Raw genomic sequence first — 17056 nt, 5'->3', positions numbered from 1 at the left:
AGCTCTTCACTACACTCTTGGGTCACTGTTTCTTTTTACAGATATTTCCAGATCCAAATAGTTCCATATTTCCTGATTTTATTTCAGATTTTGTTTTTGTAGCCATCTGGTGCCAATCCTTCTCTGTGGCTATCCAACTTCTTATCATCCTTGCTCTTGCCTCAAATTTATACTCTATGCATTTACATTACCCCAACACTGGCAGCAACATCCCTGTGCAATACTTAGAGCAGCACATAATTCACATGATTCATCTCCCAAATTGTACACCTTTGTCCTTCTTGCTCCTGCAGCTTCTCCAATAATTACTCCTCATGGTAGTGCTTTGTATTTGCACAGCATTCTGGATGGAGAAGTTTGCCTAAATTTCATACTGGATTTACTAATGGACAGCTTATAAATATGATTTTATGCTACCTCTGAAGATCACTTAAACATTCCATCATTTATCATTTTCAACCCCACAGCCCTAAGAGTTCGTGTATACCCAAAACAAATTTTAAAATATGACAGGAATGATGGGAAAGAATGTGAGAATCAGAAGGGACCTTCAAAGTTAACACAAATAGAAAGGATGCAGTGGCCTTCTCCAGAGCTCTATGTTTCTAGAAAGAGTTTTAATTAGCTTAAAATTCAAAATAATGTGTGTAATATAAAAATAATGTTAAAATATACACTTCCAACATAAAGCATTCTCTTTTTATTCCTAGATGCACAATAAAAATTAGGGGGTGTCATTTCTACCATCTTTCTTTTCTTTCTCTGACCCACTCTTCCATGGCATTAAAATAGCAATATAGCTCGAATGGGCTATTGAAGTATAACATCCTGCAGACATTTGGTAGCATTGTACATTGAATTCAATTTGCACCCGATAAACCATTTTTTTCTTACTTTCAATCAGAAATGTAACAGGAATGAAGAACCCAGTTCCAATAATGGAAAAGAATAGGTCACACTTGTAGCTGAATATTTTTATTGAATGAAGCTCTGACTACAAAACTTCCTGGAGAACAGACAATAAATAAATGTAGGAGCTAATTTCTGTTTAATTATTCACACAGAATTCTTTAAATCTCATTTAAGACATTCAAATTGTTTATAAAAAAGTATTCAAGTATTTCTGGAACTTCTCTTTAACCCATGTGCCTGGAATCTATGTCAAGGACATGTCCTGGACTTGCCTAGATATACAAAGAGGATATACTGTATATCTAGAAAAGGAGCTTTGAATAAGGTGCCTGGCTTGGCGTCTTCTTCTGCAGATCAGGCCAAAGTCAGCTGGAGAATTTGCAATGAAACCTTAAAACATCCGTGCATGAAGGTGACTAAACCTCCACCTGACCCGATTTAGGGTTAAGTCACAGTTAAAGGGTTAATCTGATTTAGCCCACCAGGAGTCAATAACTTCAGTTAACCAGAGCAGGCCAAAAGAGAAAATACAAGAGATCCTGCGGATGCTGGAAATCCAGAGTAACACACACATTATGCTGGAGGAACTCAGCAGGTCAGGCAGCATCTACGGAAATGAATAACAAGCCAACATTTTGGGCCTAGTCCTGATGAAGGGAAGTGGCCCAAAACATCGACTTTTTGCTTTTTTCCATAGATGCTGCCTGACCTGCTGAGTTCCTCCAGCGTTTTATGTGTACTACTAAGCCAAAAGAGGGCACTTCCTCACGTGTACACTCACAAGGATCTCCAGTGGTTATTGTTTAAGAAAGTAATACTGATGGGTTAAAGAAAATGTACTCCACCATCTGTAATAATAAAGGAGCATCTGCTCACGATGTTGCTTCTTGGCTGAAGAGAAACAGCAGCAAACTCTTGCCTGTTGTCCGCTGTGGTGTTTTTTGAGAAAATGAACCTATGCCCGACCAGCTTTTGCCAGGATTTACACAGATAGGGTTTAAATTCTGTGGCTGCTGGCTGCCAGGCTGCAGCAGATCCATCTGTCCTGGATGCCTCAGGACCCTGCCCGCGCATGAGGGCCTGTGTGGTTGCAATTAACACTAGCTGGTACTCACTCAACAGCTTCTCCAGGCACTCAACGCAGCGGCCCAGGTTGGCTTCCTGCTGGCTGATGCTCTCACCACCGTTCTGTCTGTCAATCCAGTAGAAGGCAGACATACTGTCCACAATCAGCAGGCAGAGAGCAGGATGGCTGCAAACCATGCTTTCCAGAGAGTGGAAGAGCAGCAGAAGCTGGGTACTGCTGTTGCAGTGGACGAGAAACAGGCGGCCTAGGCACTGTTTAACCGATTCCTCCGTGCTCTGAGCCAAGCGATGCTCCAAAATGGTGACCAGGCGAAGCATGTCAAAATGACACTCTGTGTCAATGAAGACCAACTCAACCTGCAGCCCACCAGTTGATTCTGGGAGGATGCAGGATGCCACCAGATGATAAAGCATTTCTGTCTTCCCTGTTCCTTCTGGGCCATGGAACTCGACTGTATTTCCTGCAATGCACAGAAGGGGAAATTAGCATCAGAGAAAGGGAGTATCATTTATTCTCAAAATTCCTCAAGCAAAAGTTGACCTGGTTAACAGATTCTCCAGTAATTACTAGAATGCAGTAAGAAAAAACAAAGCAAAACACTTTGAAGTGTCCATGCATTTTCTTAAATACCACAATCAATACAACCTTTGACAGATGTCTTTATATAACAGTAGTCCATCACTTACATTGGGTATATTTAAAGTGGAGATTAATAGGTTCTTAATTAGTAGGGGGTGTCAAAAGTTACAGGGAGAGGGCAAGAGAATAGGATTGAGAGGGATAATAATTCAGCCATGACGGAATGATGGAGCAGATTTAACGTACCAAATAGACTAATTCTGCTCCTATTTCTTATGGTCTTACAGCAAAGATCAATCTTCCAGAGTAATGAAACACAAGGCTCTCACTACTTTCATGCTGCCAATCCGTTAATGATAGCTGAGTGACTGTGTGTTTGCCTGTTTAAATTTAACTTTCCCAATGATATCATTGGTTAAGATAACTAATCTACAAAGGTGGTGAGATCAAGATATGATTAGTTGTCTGTTCCAAAGAAGCTTATTGCAACCAAACCCATGTACCAAGGCTGTAACTGGCCTATGTTAGGATTGAGCAGGACTCCTGCTCTTGCAGTCTCCTCTCACTGTGCATGTGCAGTCACAGTAAGAAAGCAGTGGTACTGGTAGCTTTGAGATGTCTTCAGTGTCATGTCTGATAGTCACATGCGAAGGTTAGCCACCTGGGAAAACCTGTACACCCATGGACAAATACCCAATATACGTGTAGCAAACAACTCAGGGGTAGCAGGGCAATAGAGAAACAACGTGCAAAAACTAATATTTCAAGCTGCACTTTCCTTCCTCAGGCAGCAAATAGGTTAAACATGAGGAAATCTGCAGATGCTGGAAATTCAAACACACACAAAATGCTGGTGGAAACCCCACCAACCAGCAAATAGGTTAGTTTGCTTCCAGGGTTGCTACTTTAACCTCCACCAGCATTTTCAGTTCAAGTTTAAAATAACTAACTAGCATGATTTCAGACAAAATAGTGATAGCTTGAACAACTGTGGTCAGTCCTCCATATCGGCTGGTTGTTCCATTATGCAAAGCTCCCACCTCTTTAGTGACCTAATTCTGATGTGACTTGATGGCGGACTTATTTAATATTATTCTTACATTAAAATCAGAATATTGTGTGTTCAAACCACAATATAGTTAAAAGTTGAATGCCAGCTTCTAGACTAGTCCTTCTGTGCAGTACTGAGGGAAGGCCGTATGGACAGATGTGTCATCTACTTGAAGACATAATAAAACCAAGATATGATCAGCTCTTTCAACTGGGCATAAATAATCATATTTCAAATAAGAGCAACCCAATTATTACTGGTGTGATAATTCCTCAACAGTGCCAGATTATCTGGTCATCATGGGAGTTGGCTGTGTGCAAATCAGCTGCTACATTTCCAACAGTGACTGGATCTCAAAAGCACTTGATGCAAAATGTTTATAGATGCCTGAAACACATCTGCAAGATGCTGTGGAAATTTACAGTAGGCCTTTATTTTCTTTCACCAATCTCAAGAGGAAGAATTTCTGCCATCTGAAATCACTGATGTTCAGCAATGTTCCAGTCGGGTGACCATGACCACGGTAAATCAAGGTAACCTGTGAACAAACGTGTCTGAGTGAAGACATCGCACATTTTTGTCCCTGTTTCATAGCACAGCAGGAGACAAAAAGATAAAACTCCCCATTGCCTCGTAGCTTGTGTTACCAAGCATATCAACTATTAGGTCTAGTCAAAGCCAATATAAATTGAAAGCGGCAAAATCGAATCATTTATGATGTCAGGATGCCCCAGTGAGCTTTACATCAATTAAATATTATTGAAGAGTAGTCACTACTTTGATTTAGCGAAACAAGAGGTCCAATTTGCACACATCAAGTTCCCATAAAAACAATATTGAAGTGACAAGGTTGTGGCTCAGAATTTCAATTGCATTGTAATCAATTTAGAGGCAACATCAGGTGCCCATGGGGCTAATATGGCAGGTGCCATGTCTACTCAGTGCATGCTAGAAATCCTCTGTTCAGCATATTGAATAAAGCTCCAATTTAGGCTTTTGTTTTTACTGCGATAAGTTCATTTATAGTTTATCTAACTTTCCCTGCCTGTGTGGTGATGGGCTCACTCCTAACACATCTTTACATTGTGTTAGCTGTTAAGGCAAAAGACACATTTTACTGTATGTTTCAATATACATGTGATAAATAAATGAATCTGATCACATGATTGAACATTGGCACATTTGACTTCAAGAGGAAACTTCAACTCTGACTCCTCATTGTTTTTCTTCAGTCCTGAAATGTCGACTATACTCTTTTCCATAGATACTGCCTGGCCTGCTGAGCTCCTCCAGCACTTTGCATGTGTTGCATCAGGACCAGACAGTTCTGAGACAAAGTTATTACATATAAAATGATCTCAAGTTTTCCTCCCTCTGAAAAAACTACTTGATCTACACAGACAAAATGCTGGAGGTCAGGGAGCATCTTAAAAGGGAAATAAACACTTGATGTTTTGAATGGAGACCCTAGGTCAGGTCTTCCATAGATGCTGCTTGATCTGCTGAGTTCCTCCAATATTTTGTATGCGTTGCAATATATATATGTGAGATCTCAAGCATCCGAAGATCTCCTGTTTTTCCAAATTACTTGGTCTGTTGGGTATTTCCAAGTCTTCTTTATTTCAGATTTCCGACAGCTGCTGTGCTTTGCATTTTGCAGTGCCAAAATGTTCTAGTTTTATTTCTCTCCCTCTCTCAGAGCTGGCACAGAGAGTGATTACATTGCCCTAACTCTAACCCAGTCAACCTTGGTCTCCACTTTATAAGACACAGGAGCAATTTACCCCATCGAGTCTGCTCTGCCAATCCACCCTGTCTTATTTATTATTCCTCTCAACCCCATTTTCCTCTGTAACCTTTGATGTCCTTACTAAACTAGAACCTATCAACCTCTGCTTTAAATATGCCCAATGACTTGTCTCTATGGCAGTCTGTGGCAATGATCTCCAGAGATTCACCACCCTTGTCTCTGTTCTAAAGGGATATCCTTCTATTCTGAGGCTGTGTCCTCTAGTCCTAGACTTACCCATTATATGAAACATCCTCTCCATGTCCACTCTATCTGGACCTTATCATAGGCCATCCCTCCCTAAGAGGGACAGTAATTTAAAACTGAGGAATTTCTTATCACCATGGTGGATCAGTGGTATAATTCAGGTTGTGAAGCTAGATCCTTAGTGTTATTTGAAGAGGAGATAGATATATATATTTTTCCAAAAGTCAGGGAATTGAAGACTGAGGAACTGGCACAGAAGATGAGCAGAATCATTGACACTACAAGGAAGGGTTGTGGGGCCAAGTACACATTCCTAGTCTTATTCCTTTCTGTTTTCTCTATCCCTCCTGTTCTCCACAATTTAACTATACTTGTTTTCTCTCTTTTCCAGTTCTAATGAAAGTAATTGATTTGATATGTTGACCATTTCACATTCCACTGTCGCTGCCTGACGTAGCATTCTCCTTATGGTTGCAATCCAAGGATCCATAGCTCACAATTTCTTTATGAAAATGTTACATACAATACAGAAGTCAGGGACCCAAGTTTAGTGGGCCAACCTTCTTGGAACTGGATGACATAACCTGACTCTACATATTGGATTTGACTCTGCTTCGTTAGGAGTTTATCGGCATTCAATATGTCATCAAAGACTCCTGCAAATGTCTATAGATGCATGGTGGAGACCATTCTGACTGGTTGCATCACAGTCTGGTACAGAGGCTTCAATGTACAGGATCACAAGAAGCTGCAGAGGATTGTAGACTCAGCCAGCTCCAACACAAGTACAACCTGTCACAATCAAGGACATCTTCAAGAGGCAATGCCTCACATTACATCACACCAATTTCAAGCTCAAGTTTAATTGTCATTTAACTACACATATGAATACAGCCAAAAGGAATGGTGTTCCAAGGTGCAAAACACAGTGCCAACAGTCTCACACACAGCACATAGCACATATAGTTACCACAGCAGAAAAGCATACAGTCACAAAAAACTAATACAGCCCACATCCCTGAGTGGCATGGCCTGTAGATTGATGGTACACGAGATGTTGTCCAGGAGCCATGCTTCTACAAGAACAAGCATGTAGTAACTCCTCATCACACACTAGTGCATCTGCAGATAAACTCAATCCAGTTCGTCTTCCACTGAGCGAACAATGGAGTACTGCGCCGATGGGAGGGGCCAGCCCCCAACCTAGTGTGAAATCCAGCATGCCCACTGCACCTCTGCTCTCTCCTGCACCAGCTCCAGCAATTCCTCCCCGGACAGCTGCGTGAGGACCTGGTCCATGCAATAAGCAAGGCCACACTGCTCCCCAACCTCGATCTCGCCTATGAACCAGTGGACTGGACTTGGACCATTCTGCAATGTCCAACAGGGTGTTCAATCACAAAAAATACAACAAAGACAATCATTTGCACCATTTGTCAGACTGCACATTGTCTCTGTGCAACAATGGTACGCAACAATATAGTTCACAAGTCTAGTCCCATCACTACCCATTGCATATGACCCTTGCCATCCAAGATGTGCATCCTTTTCATTACTACTATCAGAGATAGAGGAGCTAGAAAACCCAAACTCCATGATTTAGGAACTGCTTCTTCCCCCTCACCATCAGATCATAAAACCATAGGAGCAGAATTAGGCCATTTAGCCCATTGAGTCTGTTGGCTGATCCAATTTTCCTCTCGGCTCCAATCTCCTGCCTTCTCCCCAAGTCCCTTCATGCCCTGACCTATCAAGAATCTATCAACCTCTGCTTTAAATATACATAAAGACTTTGCCTCCACAGCTGCCTGTGGCAAAGAATTTCACATATTCAACACTCTCTGGCTGAAGATTTATAGATGGTTCAAGAACATTACGTCGTTATTCCTTTCTGCTCTATTTGTTCTGCAATTTATACTGATTTTATGTCTTTGCACTTTACTGCTGCCACGAAACAAGAAATTTCACATCTTATAAGACAGTGATAATAAACCTAATTCTGATACTGATGTACTTGGAAAAACACAGAACAAACAGTACAGACCCTTTGGAATGGCGGTATGTACACTAACTGCCAATTTATTCTACTCCCATCTACTTGTACATGTTCAATATCCCTCCTTTCTCTAGCTAATGTCTAAATGCATTGCTATTGTATCAGCTTCCTTCAACTCCCCTGACAGCTCATTCCTTGCACCTACATCCACTGTGTAAATAAACTTGTCTTACCAATTTCTTTTAAACTTCCCCCTCTCATATTAACCCAAATGCTCCAGTGTTTAGTATTTCTAGCCTGGGAAAAAGACTATCTATGTCTCTCATAATTTTGTATAAGACCATAAGACATAGGCCACTCAGCCCATTGAGACTGCTCCACCATTTTATCATGGCTGATCCAAATTTTCCTCTCAGCCCCACTCTCCTGCCTTCTCCCTGTATCCCTTCATGCCCTGGCTAATCAAGAATCTATTATCTTCTGCCTTAAGTATATTGAATTGGCTTTATTTCTTACATCCTTCATACACATGAGGAATAAAAATCTTTACGTTATGTCTCCATCTAAATGTGCAATGTGCAATTTATAGTAATTTATAAAAACAATATGTACAACAAGATAGTCAATATAACATAGAAATACAATTGTATCAGCATGAATTAATCAGTCTGATGGCCTGGTGGAGGAAGCTGTCCCCGGAGCCTGTTGGTCCTGGCTTTTATACTGTGGTACCTTTTCCCGGATGGTAGTAGCTGGAGCAGTTTGTGGTTGGGATGACTCTTGTCCCCAATGATCTTTCAGGCCTTTGTTTTTTTTTACACATCTGTCTCAAACGAGAGGACATGATTTGAGAGTTAGGGGGCAAAAGTTTAAGGGAAACACGAGGGGGTATTTCTTTACTCAGAGAGTGATAGCTGTGTGGAATGAGCTTCCTGTAGAAGTAGTAGAGGCCAGTTCAGTTGTGTCATTTAAGGTAAAATTGGATAGGTATATGGACAGGAAAGGAGTGGAGGGTTATGGGCTGAGTGCGGGTAGGTGGGACTAGGTGAGATTAAGAGTTCGGCACGGACTAGGAGGGCCGGAATGGCCTGTTTCCGTGCTGTGATTGTTATATGGTCTCTGTAAATGTCCTGAATAGTGGGAAGTTCACATCTGCAGATGCGCTGGGCTGTCCGCACCACTCTCTGCAGAGTCCTGTGATTGAGGGAAGTACATTTCCCATACCAGGCAGTGATGCAGCCAGTCAGGATCCTCTCAATTGTGCCCCTATAGAAAGTTCCTAGGATTTGGGGGTCTACAACCAGCTTCTTTGTTTTTGCGACATTGAGGGAGAGGTTGCTTTCTTGACACCACCGTGTCAAGGTGATGACTTTTTCTCTGTAGGCTGCCTCATTATTATTTGAGATTAGGCCAATCAATGTTGTCATCAGCAAATTTAATTAACAGATTTTATATAAAGACTTGGCCCCCACAGCTGCATGTGGCAACAAATTCCACAGATTTACCACTCTCTGGCTGAAGAAATTCCTCCTCATCTCTGTTCTACAAAGACGTCCCTCTATTCTGAGGCTGTGTTCTCTGGTCTCAGACATTCCTATCATAAGAAACATCCTTTCCATATCTACTCTATTAAGGTCTTCCACCATTTGACAGGTTTCAATTTGGTCACCCCTCCATTCTTCTGAATTCCTGGTGAACCTCTTCTCTACCCTCTCTGCATCCTTGTAATACAGCAACCAGAATTGCACACAATACCCCAAATGAGGTCTAACTTAAAGTTTTATGCAGTTGCAATATGACAGGCCTATTTTTAAACTCAACGCCCTGACTGCTGAAGGCAGATACACTGTACACTTTTTTGAAAAAAACACCCATCAACTTTTTGGTCATTTTCAGCGATCTATGGGTTTGCATCCCAAAATCACTCTGTGCATCAATATTCATAAGCATCCATTTACCTCCCAAAGTGCAATACCTGATTCTGGTCTAAATCCTGCTGTATTCTTTGACTATCCTTCCCACTGTTAACAACCAATTTTTGTGTTGTTTGCAAACTTACCCATCTACAATTTTTCTAAGTCACTTATAAATATAAAAACAGAGGTCTCATCACTGATTCCTGTGGAACACCATTATCATAGACCTCCAGTCAGGATAACATTCCTTTACCACTGCTCTCCATCTTTGGCTGAGCTGATTTTGAATCCAATCTGCCAATTCGCCAAGGGTCTCACGTACCTTACATTTCTGGATCATCTTGAGGTACCATATTGAATGCTTTACTTCAAAACATGTATACAACATTCACTGATTTACCCTCATCAATCACCTACACCACAGCCTCGGAAATCTCAATCAAGATTGTAAGATGTGACTGGGCCCCCCCCCCCCCCATCAAATTATGCTGACTATCCCAAATAAGTCCACACTTTGCAGCATGTGAGTATCTTCAAGAATTATCCCCACTAACTTCCCTTCTGCTACCCCACTTAAGATCAGATTAGCTTTACTTCGAGGTACATATGATAAATAAAGTTAATCTTTAATTTGTCATGTGTACATTGCAATATATACAGTGAAATCCGTCGCTTGCATCAAATCATTGAGGACTGTGCAGGCAGCCTGCTATCACACTTTTGGTGTCAACATAGCAAGCCCATGATCCATTAACCCTTAATGGACATCTTTGGTATGTGGGAGGAAACCAGAGCACAGGAAACCTATGTGGTCACAGGGAGAACATACAAACTCCCTGCAGACAGTGGGAGGAATTGAAACCCAATCTTACAGCTGGGCTGGCACTGTAAAGCGTAACACATTCCACCTATGCTACCTTACTGTCCTCCCCCCACACCCACCCATCAACATCACTTGAAAATGTTAACAGGTAAAGACTCTGGAATGAACTAAAAATGGGCTCATTTTATCTATGCTGACCAATTTTGGTACTATAGTCCACCTTCTGGAAATGTTTGGTCTAATTTTCTACTTTCTAAAAGTGAATGATGAAAATAATTTTATACTGGTACTGACCAGCTATACTCTGCATTCAAACAGTCATTGCAATTATAGATGCCTGCTTGTACCAGATTTACAGGGGCATGCAAAAGTTTTGGCACCCCTGGTCTTCACACTTCACTAGTGTATCTGCCTCTATCACTGACTCAGGCAGTGCATTCCACGCACCAACCACTCTCTGAGTGAAAAACCTTCCTCTAATATCCCCCTTGAACTTCCCTCCCCTCACCTTAAAGCCATGTCCTCTTGTACTCAGCAGTGGTGCCCTGGGGAAGAGGCGCTGGCTGTCCACTCTGTCTATTCCTCTTAATATCTTGTACACCTTTACCATGTCTCCTCTCATCCTCCTTCTCTCCAAAGGGTAAAGCCCTAGCTCCCTTAATCTCTGATCATAATCCATACTCTCTAAACCAGGCAGCATCCTGGTAAATCTCCTCTGTACCCTTTCCAATGCTTCCACATCCTTCCTATAGTGAGGCGACCAGAACTGCACACAGTACTCCAAGTGTGGCCTAACTAGAGTTTTATAGAGCTGCATCATTACATCGCGTCTCTTAAACTCTATCCCTCGACTTATGAAAGCTAACACCCCATAAGCTTTCTAAACTACCCTATCTACCTGTTAGGCAACTTTCAGGGATCTGTGGACATGTACCCCCAGATCCCTCTGCTCCTCTACATTACCAAGTATCCTGCCATTTACTTCGTACTCTGCCTTGGAGTTTGTCCTTCCAAAGTGTACCACCACCTCATACTTCTCTGGGTTGAACTCCATCTGCCACTTCTCAGCCCACTTCTGCATCCTATCAATGTCTCTCTGCAATCTTTGATAATCCTCTACACTATCTACAACACCACCAACCTTTGTGTCGTCTGCAAACTTGTCAACCCACCCTTCTACCCCCACATCCAGGTCGTTAATAAAAATCACAAAAAGTAGAGGTCCCAGAACAGATCGTTGTGGGACACCACTAGTCACAACCCTCCAATCTGAATGTAATCCCGCCACCACGACCCTCTGCCTTCTGCAGGCAAGCCAATTCTGAATCCACCTGGCCAAACTTCCCTGGATCCCATGCTTTCTGACTTTCTGAATAAGCCTACCATGTGGAACCTTGTCAAATGCCTTACTGAAATCCATGTAGATCACATGCACTGCAGTAAAATAGAACTTTTTGGCCACAATGAGCAAAGGTATGTTTGGAGAAAAAAGGGAGCAGAATTTCATGAGAAGAACACCTCTCCAACTGTTAAGCATGGGGGTGAATCGATCATGCTTTGGGCTTGTGTTGCAGCCAGTGGCACGGGGAACATTTCACTGGTAGAGGGAAGAATGAATTCAATTAAATACCAGCAAATTCTGGAAGCAAACATCACACTGTCTGTGAAAAAGCTTAAGGTGAAAAGAGGATGGCTTCTACAACAGGATAATGATCCTAAACACACCTCAAAATCCACAACGGACTACCTCAAGAGTCGCAAGTTGAAGGTTTTGCCATGGCCCTCAGTCCCCTGACCTAAACATCATCGAAAATCTGTGGATAAACCTCAAAAGAGCAGCACATGCAAGACAGCCCAAGAATCTCACAGAACTAGAAGCTTTTTGCAAGGAAGAATGGATGAAAATCCCCCAAACAAGAATTGAAAGACTCTTAGCTGGCTACAGAAAGTGTTTACAAACTGTAATACTTGCCAAAGGGGGTGTTACTAAGATCTGACCATGCAGTGTGGCAAACTTTTGCTTTGGGCCCTTTTCCTTTTTTGTTATTTTGAAACTATAAAAGATGGAAATAAAAAAAGTAATCTTGCTTAAAATATTAAAGAAATGTGTCATCTTTATGCCTTTTGGAAATCAGGTAATCTTTTACTCGCTTAGCTATTCACAGTAACAGAAATTTTGACCAGGGGTGCTCAAACTTTTGCATGCCACTGTATGTCTTAATGACAATGAGATCAACAAAGCAGACAGAAAGAGAAGTTAGAAGCAGAGTGCATTATCTCCAGATTGTCCATATGGGCATCAAAATTTGTGACAAAGGAAAGAAAATTTGCATTGTGATTTTCACAGACACAGCAAACTAGGCAAGGGGAATCAGATTTTCCTCATCATGGAGGGTAACAGGTTTAGGGAACCCTGTTTTCGCGAGATATTGAGGTCCTGGTGAGGAAAAAAGAGGTGCATAGCAGGTATAGGTAGGAAGGAGCAAATGAGGTACTTGAGGGGTATAAGAAGTGCAAGAGAACATTTAAGAAGGAAATCAGGAGGGATAAAAGAAGGAATGAGGTTGCTTTAGCAGACAAGTTGAAGGAGAATTCCAAGGGTTTCTATAGATGTATGTTAAGAGCAAAACTGGTCTTCTGGAAGATTAGCGTGGTCGTCTATGCACGGAGCCAAAAAAAGTGGGGGAGAACTTAAATGGATTTCTTTGCATCTAATTTACTTGTGAACTGGACACAGAGTCTATAGAAGTGGGGCAAAACAACAGGTAGGTCATGGGCCATATACAGAGGAGGAGATGCTTGCTGCCTTCAGGCAAATTAGCGTGGATGGGTCCCCAGGGCCTGACAAGATGTTCCCTCAAACCCTGTGGGAGGCTCACGTAGAAGTTGCAGGGGCCTTAGCAGAGATATTAAAAACATCCTTAGCCATGGGTGAGGTATTGGAGGATCAGAGGATACTTAATGTTGTTCTGTTCTTTAAGAAAGGGTCTAAAAATAAGCCAGGAAATTATAGGCTGCTGGGCCTTTCATCAATATTGGGAAAGTTACTGGAACATATTCTAAGGGACTGGACATATAAATATTTGGATAGATGGGGATTAAAACTAGTCAACACAGCTTTGTGTATGATAGGTCGTAAATAACCAATCTTTTAGTTTTTCAAAGAAGTTACCAGGAAAGTTGATGAAGACAAGGCAGTGGATGCTGTCTACATAGACTTTAGTCAGGCCTTTGACAAGGTCCCACATGGGAGGTTGCTCAATGAGGTTCATTTGCTTGCATTCAAGATGAGGCTAAGACATTGGATCTGCGAGAGAAGCCAGACAGTGGTACTAGATGGTTACCTCTCTGACTGGAGACCTGTGACTAGTGGTGTCCACAGGGATCGGTGCTAGATCTGTGGTTTGTCATCCATATCAATGATCTGGATGATGAGGTAAACTTTATCAGGAAATTTGCTGGAAGACACCAGATTGGAGGTGTAGTGGATATCGAGGAAGGCTATTAAAGCTTTGTAGCAAGATCTGGATCAGCTAGAAAAACGGGCTAAAAATGGCAGATAGAATTTAATGCAGATATATGAGAGGTATTGTCCTTTGCCCTTTGGGAGGGCAAACTATGGTAGGACTTACAGAGTGAGCAGTAGAACACTGAGGAGTGTGGTAGAACAAAGGGATCTGGGAATACAGATTCATAATTCCTTGAAAGTGGCGTCACATATAAGTGGGGTCATAAAGAAGGCTTTTGGCATATTGGTCTTCATAAATCGAAGCACTGAGTATAGGAGTTGGGATGTTGATGAGGCCGAATTTGAAGTATTGTGTGGAGTTCTGATCATCTCTCTATAAGAAAGGTGTCAACAAGATTGAAAGAGTGCAGGGACAATTTACAAAGATGTTGCTAGGACTTGAGGACCTGTATTAAAGGGAAAGGTTGAATAGGTTAGAACTTTGCTTCCTAGAGCGTAGAAGAATGAGGGGAGATTTGATAAAGTAAAGGTACACAAAATTATGAGGAGCTATAGATAGGCTAAATGTAAGTAGGCTTTTTTTCTGCTGATGTTGGGTCATGGGTTAAGGATGAAAGGTGAAATACTTAAGAGAACATGAGGATGAATTTCTTCACTCAGAGAGTGGTAAGAGTGTGGAATGAGCTGCCAGCGAAAGCAGTAGATATGGGTTCAATTTCAACATTTAAGAGCATTTGGATTTGTACATGGATGGGAGGGGTACGGAGGGCTATGGTTCAGGTGAAGGTCAATGGGTCTAGGCAGATTAATAGTTCAGCACAGACTACATGAGCCAAAGAGCCTGTTTCTCTGTGCTGTGGTGTTCTATAACTCTATGAAAATCTTGGCATCTTTCAGATCCTTCTAACACCAGTCTTTCGTGCCATATTCATTCTCAGAATGCTGCCCCAAGTCACAGGCTGGTAAGTTATCTTCAGACATGGCTCATGAGATTGTAGCAAAACCAGGCACCGTGACAACGTGCTGACACCAGAAACGTCTTTGAGCAGAATATCACATGCTCAAGTAGAACTTGTTCTGTCCAGACCATGCAGATTTCAGAGACCAGCACACACTTGGCTTATAAGTACAGGAGGAGAAAGACCAGGAGCAACATTGACTATCAAGTTGTACATGCTTCCTGTGCCCTTGTGTTTATGGTGCACAGTCCACATGCCTTTTCTCTAAAGTGGCTAGAAGAAAAAACATTGACTAGACGACTGACCAGGTGTGAGCCACGGTGGCAGGGCCTCTGGCACTGAGTCTGACCCTGTGGTGCAGAAGGATGGGACGGAGAAGAGGAGAGCTGTCGTCATTGGAGACTCTATAGTCAGGGGAGCAGATGGGATTTTGTGGACGTTAGAAGGAAACCCACATGGTTTGTTGCCTCCTGGGTGCCGGGGGGGGGATGTCTCTGACCGGGTGCATGACATCCTGGTACGAGAGGGAAAGCAACCAGAAGTTGTGATACATGTTGGGACCAACAACATAGGCAGGAAGAAGGATGAGGTCATGAAGTGTGAGTTTCGGGAACTAGGCAGAAGGCTGAAGAACAGGACCTCAAGGGTGGCGTTCTCAGGATTGCTGCCAGTACTACGTGATCGTAAGAATTGGAGGAGATGGCAGTTGAATGCGTGGCTGAGGAGTTGGTGCAGGGGGCAGGGTTTTAGATTTTTGGACAATTGAGATCTCTTCTGGGGAAGGTGGAACCTGTACAGATTGGATGGGTTGCACCTGAACTCGAGGGGGAGCAATATCCTTGCTGGTAGGTTTGCTAGCATGGTTCGGGAGGGTTTAAACTAATTTGCAAGGGGGATGGGACCCGGAGTGATAGAGCAGTGAAAGAAGTGCAGGGAGTAAAGCCAGATCTAACATATAGAGAGGCTTTGAGGAAAGAGCAGCAGAATAAAGGGTATAAAGGTAGTAAGGTAGAAGGGCTAAAGTGTGTGTACTTCAATGTAAGAAGCATCAGGAACAAAGGTGATGAACTGAGAGCTTGGATACATACATGGAATTATGATGTAGTGGCCATTACGGAGACTTGGCTGGCGCCAGGGCAGGAATGGATTCTCAATATTCCTGGATTTCAGTGCTTTAAAAGGGATAGAGAGGGGGGGAAAGGGGAGGAGGGGTGGCATTACTGGTCAGGGATACTATTACAGCTGTAGAAAGGGTGGGTAATGTAGTAGGATCTTCTTTTGAGTCAGTATGGGTGGAAGTCAGGAACAGGAAGGGAGCAGTTACTCTACTGGGGGTATTCTATAGGCCCCCTGGTAGCAGCAGCAGAGATACCGAGGAGCAGATTGGGAGGCAGATTTTGGAAAGGTGCAAAAATAACAGGGTTGTTATCATGGGCGACTTTAACTTCCCTAATATTGATTGGCACTTGATTAGTTCCAAGGGTTTAGATGGGGCAGAGTTTGTTAAGTGTGTCCAGGATGGATTCCTGTCACAGTATGTTGACAGGCCGACTAGGGGGAATACCATACTAGATATAGTATTAGGTAACAAACCCGGTCAGGTCACAGATCTGTCAGTGGGTGAGCATCTGGGGGACAGTGATCACCGCTCCCTGACCTTTAGCATTATCATGGAAAAGGATAGAATCAGTGAGGACAGGAAAATTTTTAATTGGGGAAGGGCAAATTATGAGGCTATAAGGCTAGAGCTTGCGGGTGTGAACTGGGATGATGTTTTTTCAGGGAAATGTACTATGGACATGTGGTTGATGTTTAAGGATCTCTTGCAGGATGTTAGGGATAAATTTGTCCCAGTGAGAAAGATAAAGATTGGTATGGTGAAGGAACCATGGGTGACAAGTGAAGTGGAAAATCTAGTCAGGTGGAAGAAGGCAGCATACATGAGGTTTAGGAAGCAAGGATCAGATGGGTCCATTGAGGAATATAGGGTAGCAAGAAAGGAGCTTAAGAAGGGGCTGAGAAGAGCAAGAAAGGGGCATGAAAAGGCCTTGGCGAGTAGGGTAAAGGAAAACCCCAAGGCATTCTTCAATTATGTGAAGAACAAAAGGAGGACAGGAGTGAAGGTAGGACCGATTAGAGATAAAAGTGGGAAGATGTGCCTGGAGGCTGTGGAAGTGAGCGAGGTCCTCAATGAATACTTCTCTTCGGTATTCATCACTGAGAGGGAACTTGATGATGGTGAGGACAATATGAGTGAGGTTGATGTTC

General features: G+C 42.5%; 1 protein-coding gene across 3 annotated transcripts in view; it reads right to left on the bottom strand.

The window, feature by feature from the left end:
* The window catches only part of xrcc2 (X-ray repair complementing defective repair in Chinese hamster cells 2), a 151712-nt gene that overhangs the window by 104288 nt on the left and 30368 nt on the right, over positions 1-17056 (bottom strand). For 2 of the 3 annotated variants that reach the window (XM_073054923.1, XM_073054924.1), the window contains exon 3: positions 2028-2459. In XM_073054923.1, the coding sequence (XP_072911024.1) occupies positions 2028-2459 (432 nt within the window). Of the gene's footprint in view, positions 1-685; positions 2460-17056 lie in introns of those variants that run through there. The other variant, XM_073054922.1, reaches the window with a different exon arrangement.

The sequence above is a fragment of the Hemitrygon akajei genome, chromosome 8 (assembly GCF_048418815.1).
Source record: "Hemitrygon akajei chromosome 8, sHemAka1.3, whole genome shotgun sequence".
Classification (NCBI taxonomy): Eukaryota; Metazoa; Chordata; class Chondrichthyes; order Myliobatiformes; family Dasyatidae; genus Hemitrygon; species Hemitrygon akajei.
Note: the sequence above shows the minus strand (reverse complement) of the source record. Positions and strands in the feature narration are given on the sequence as shown.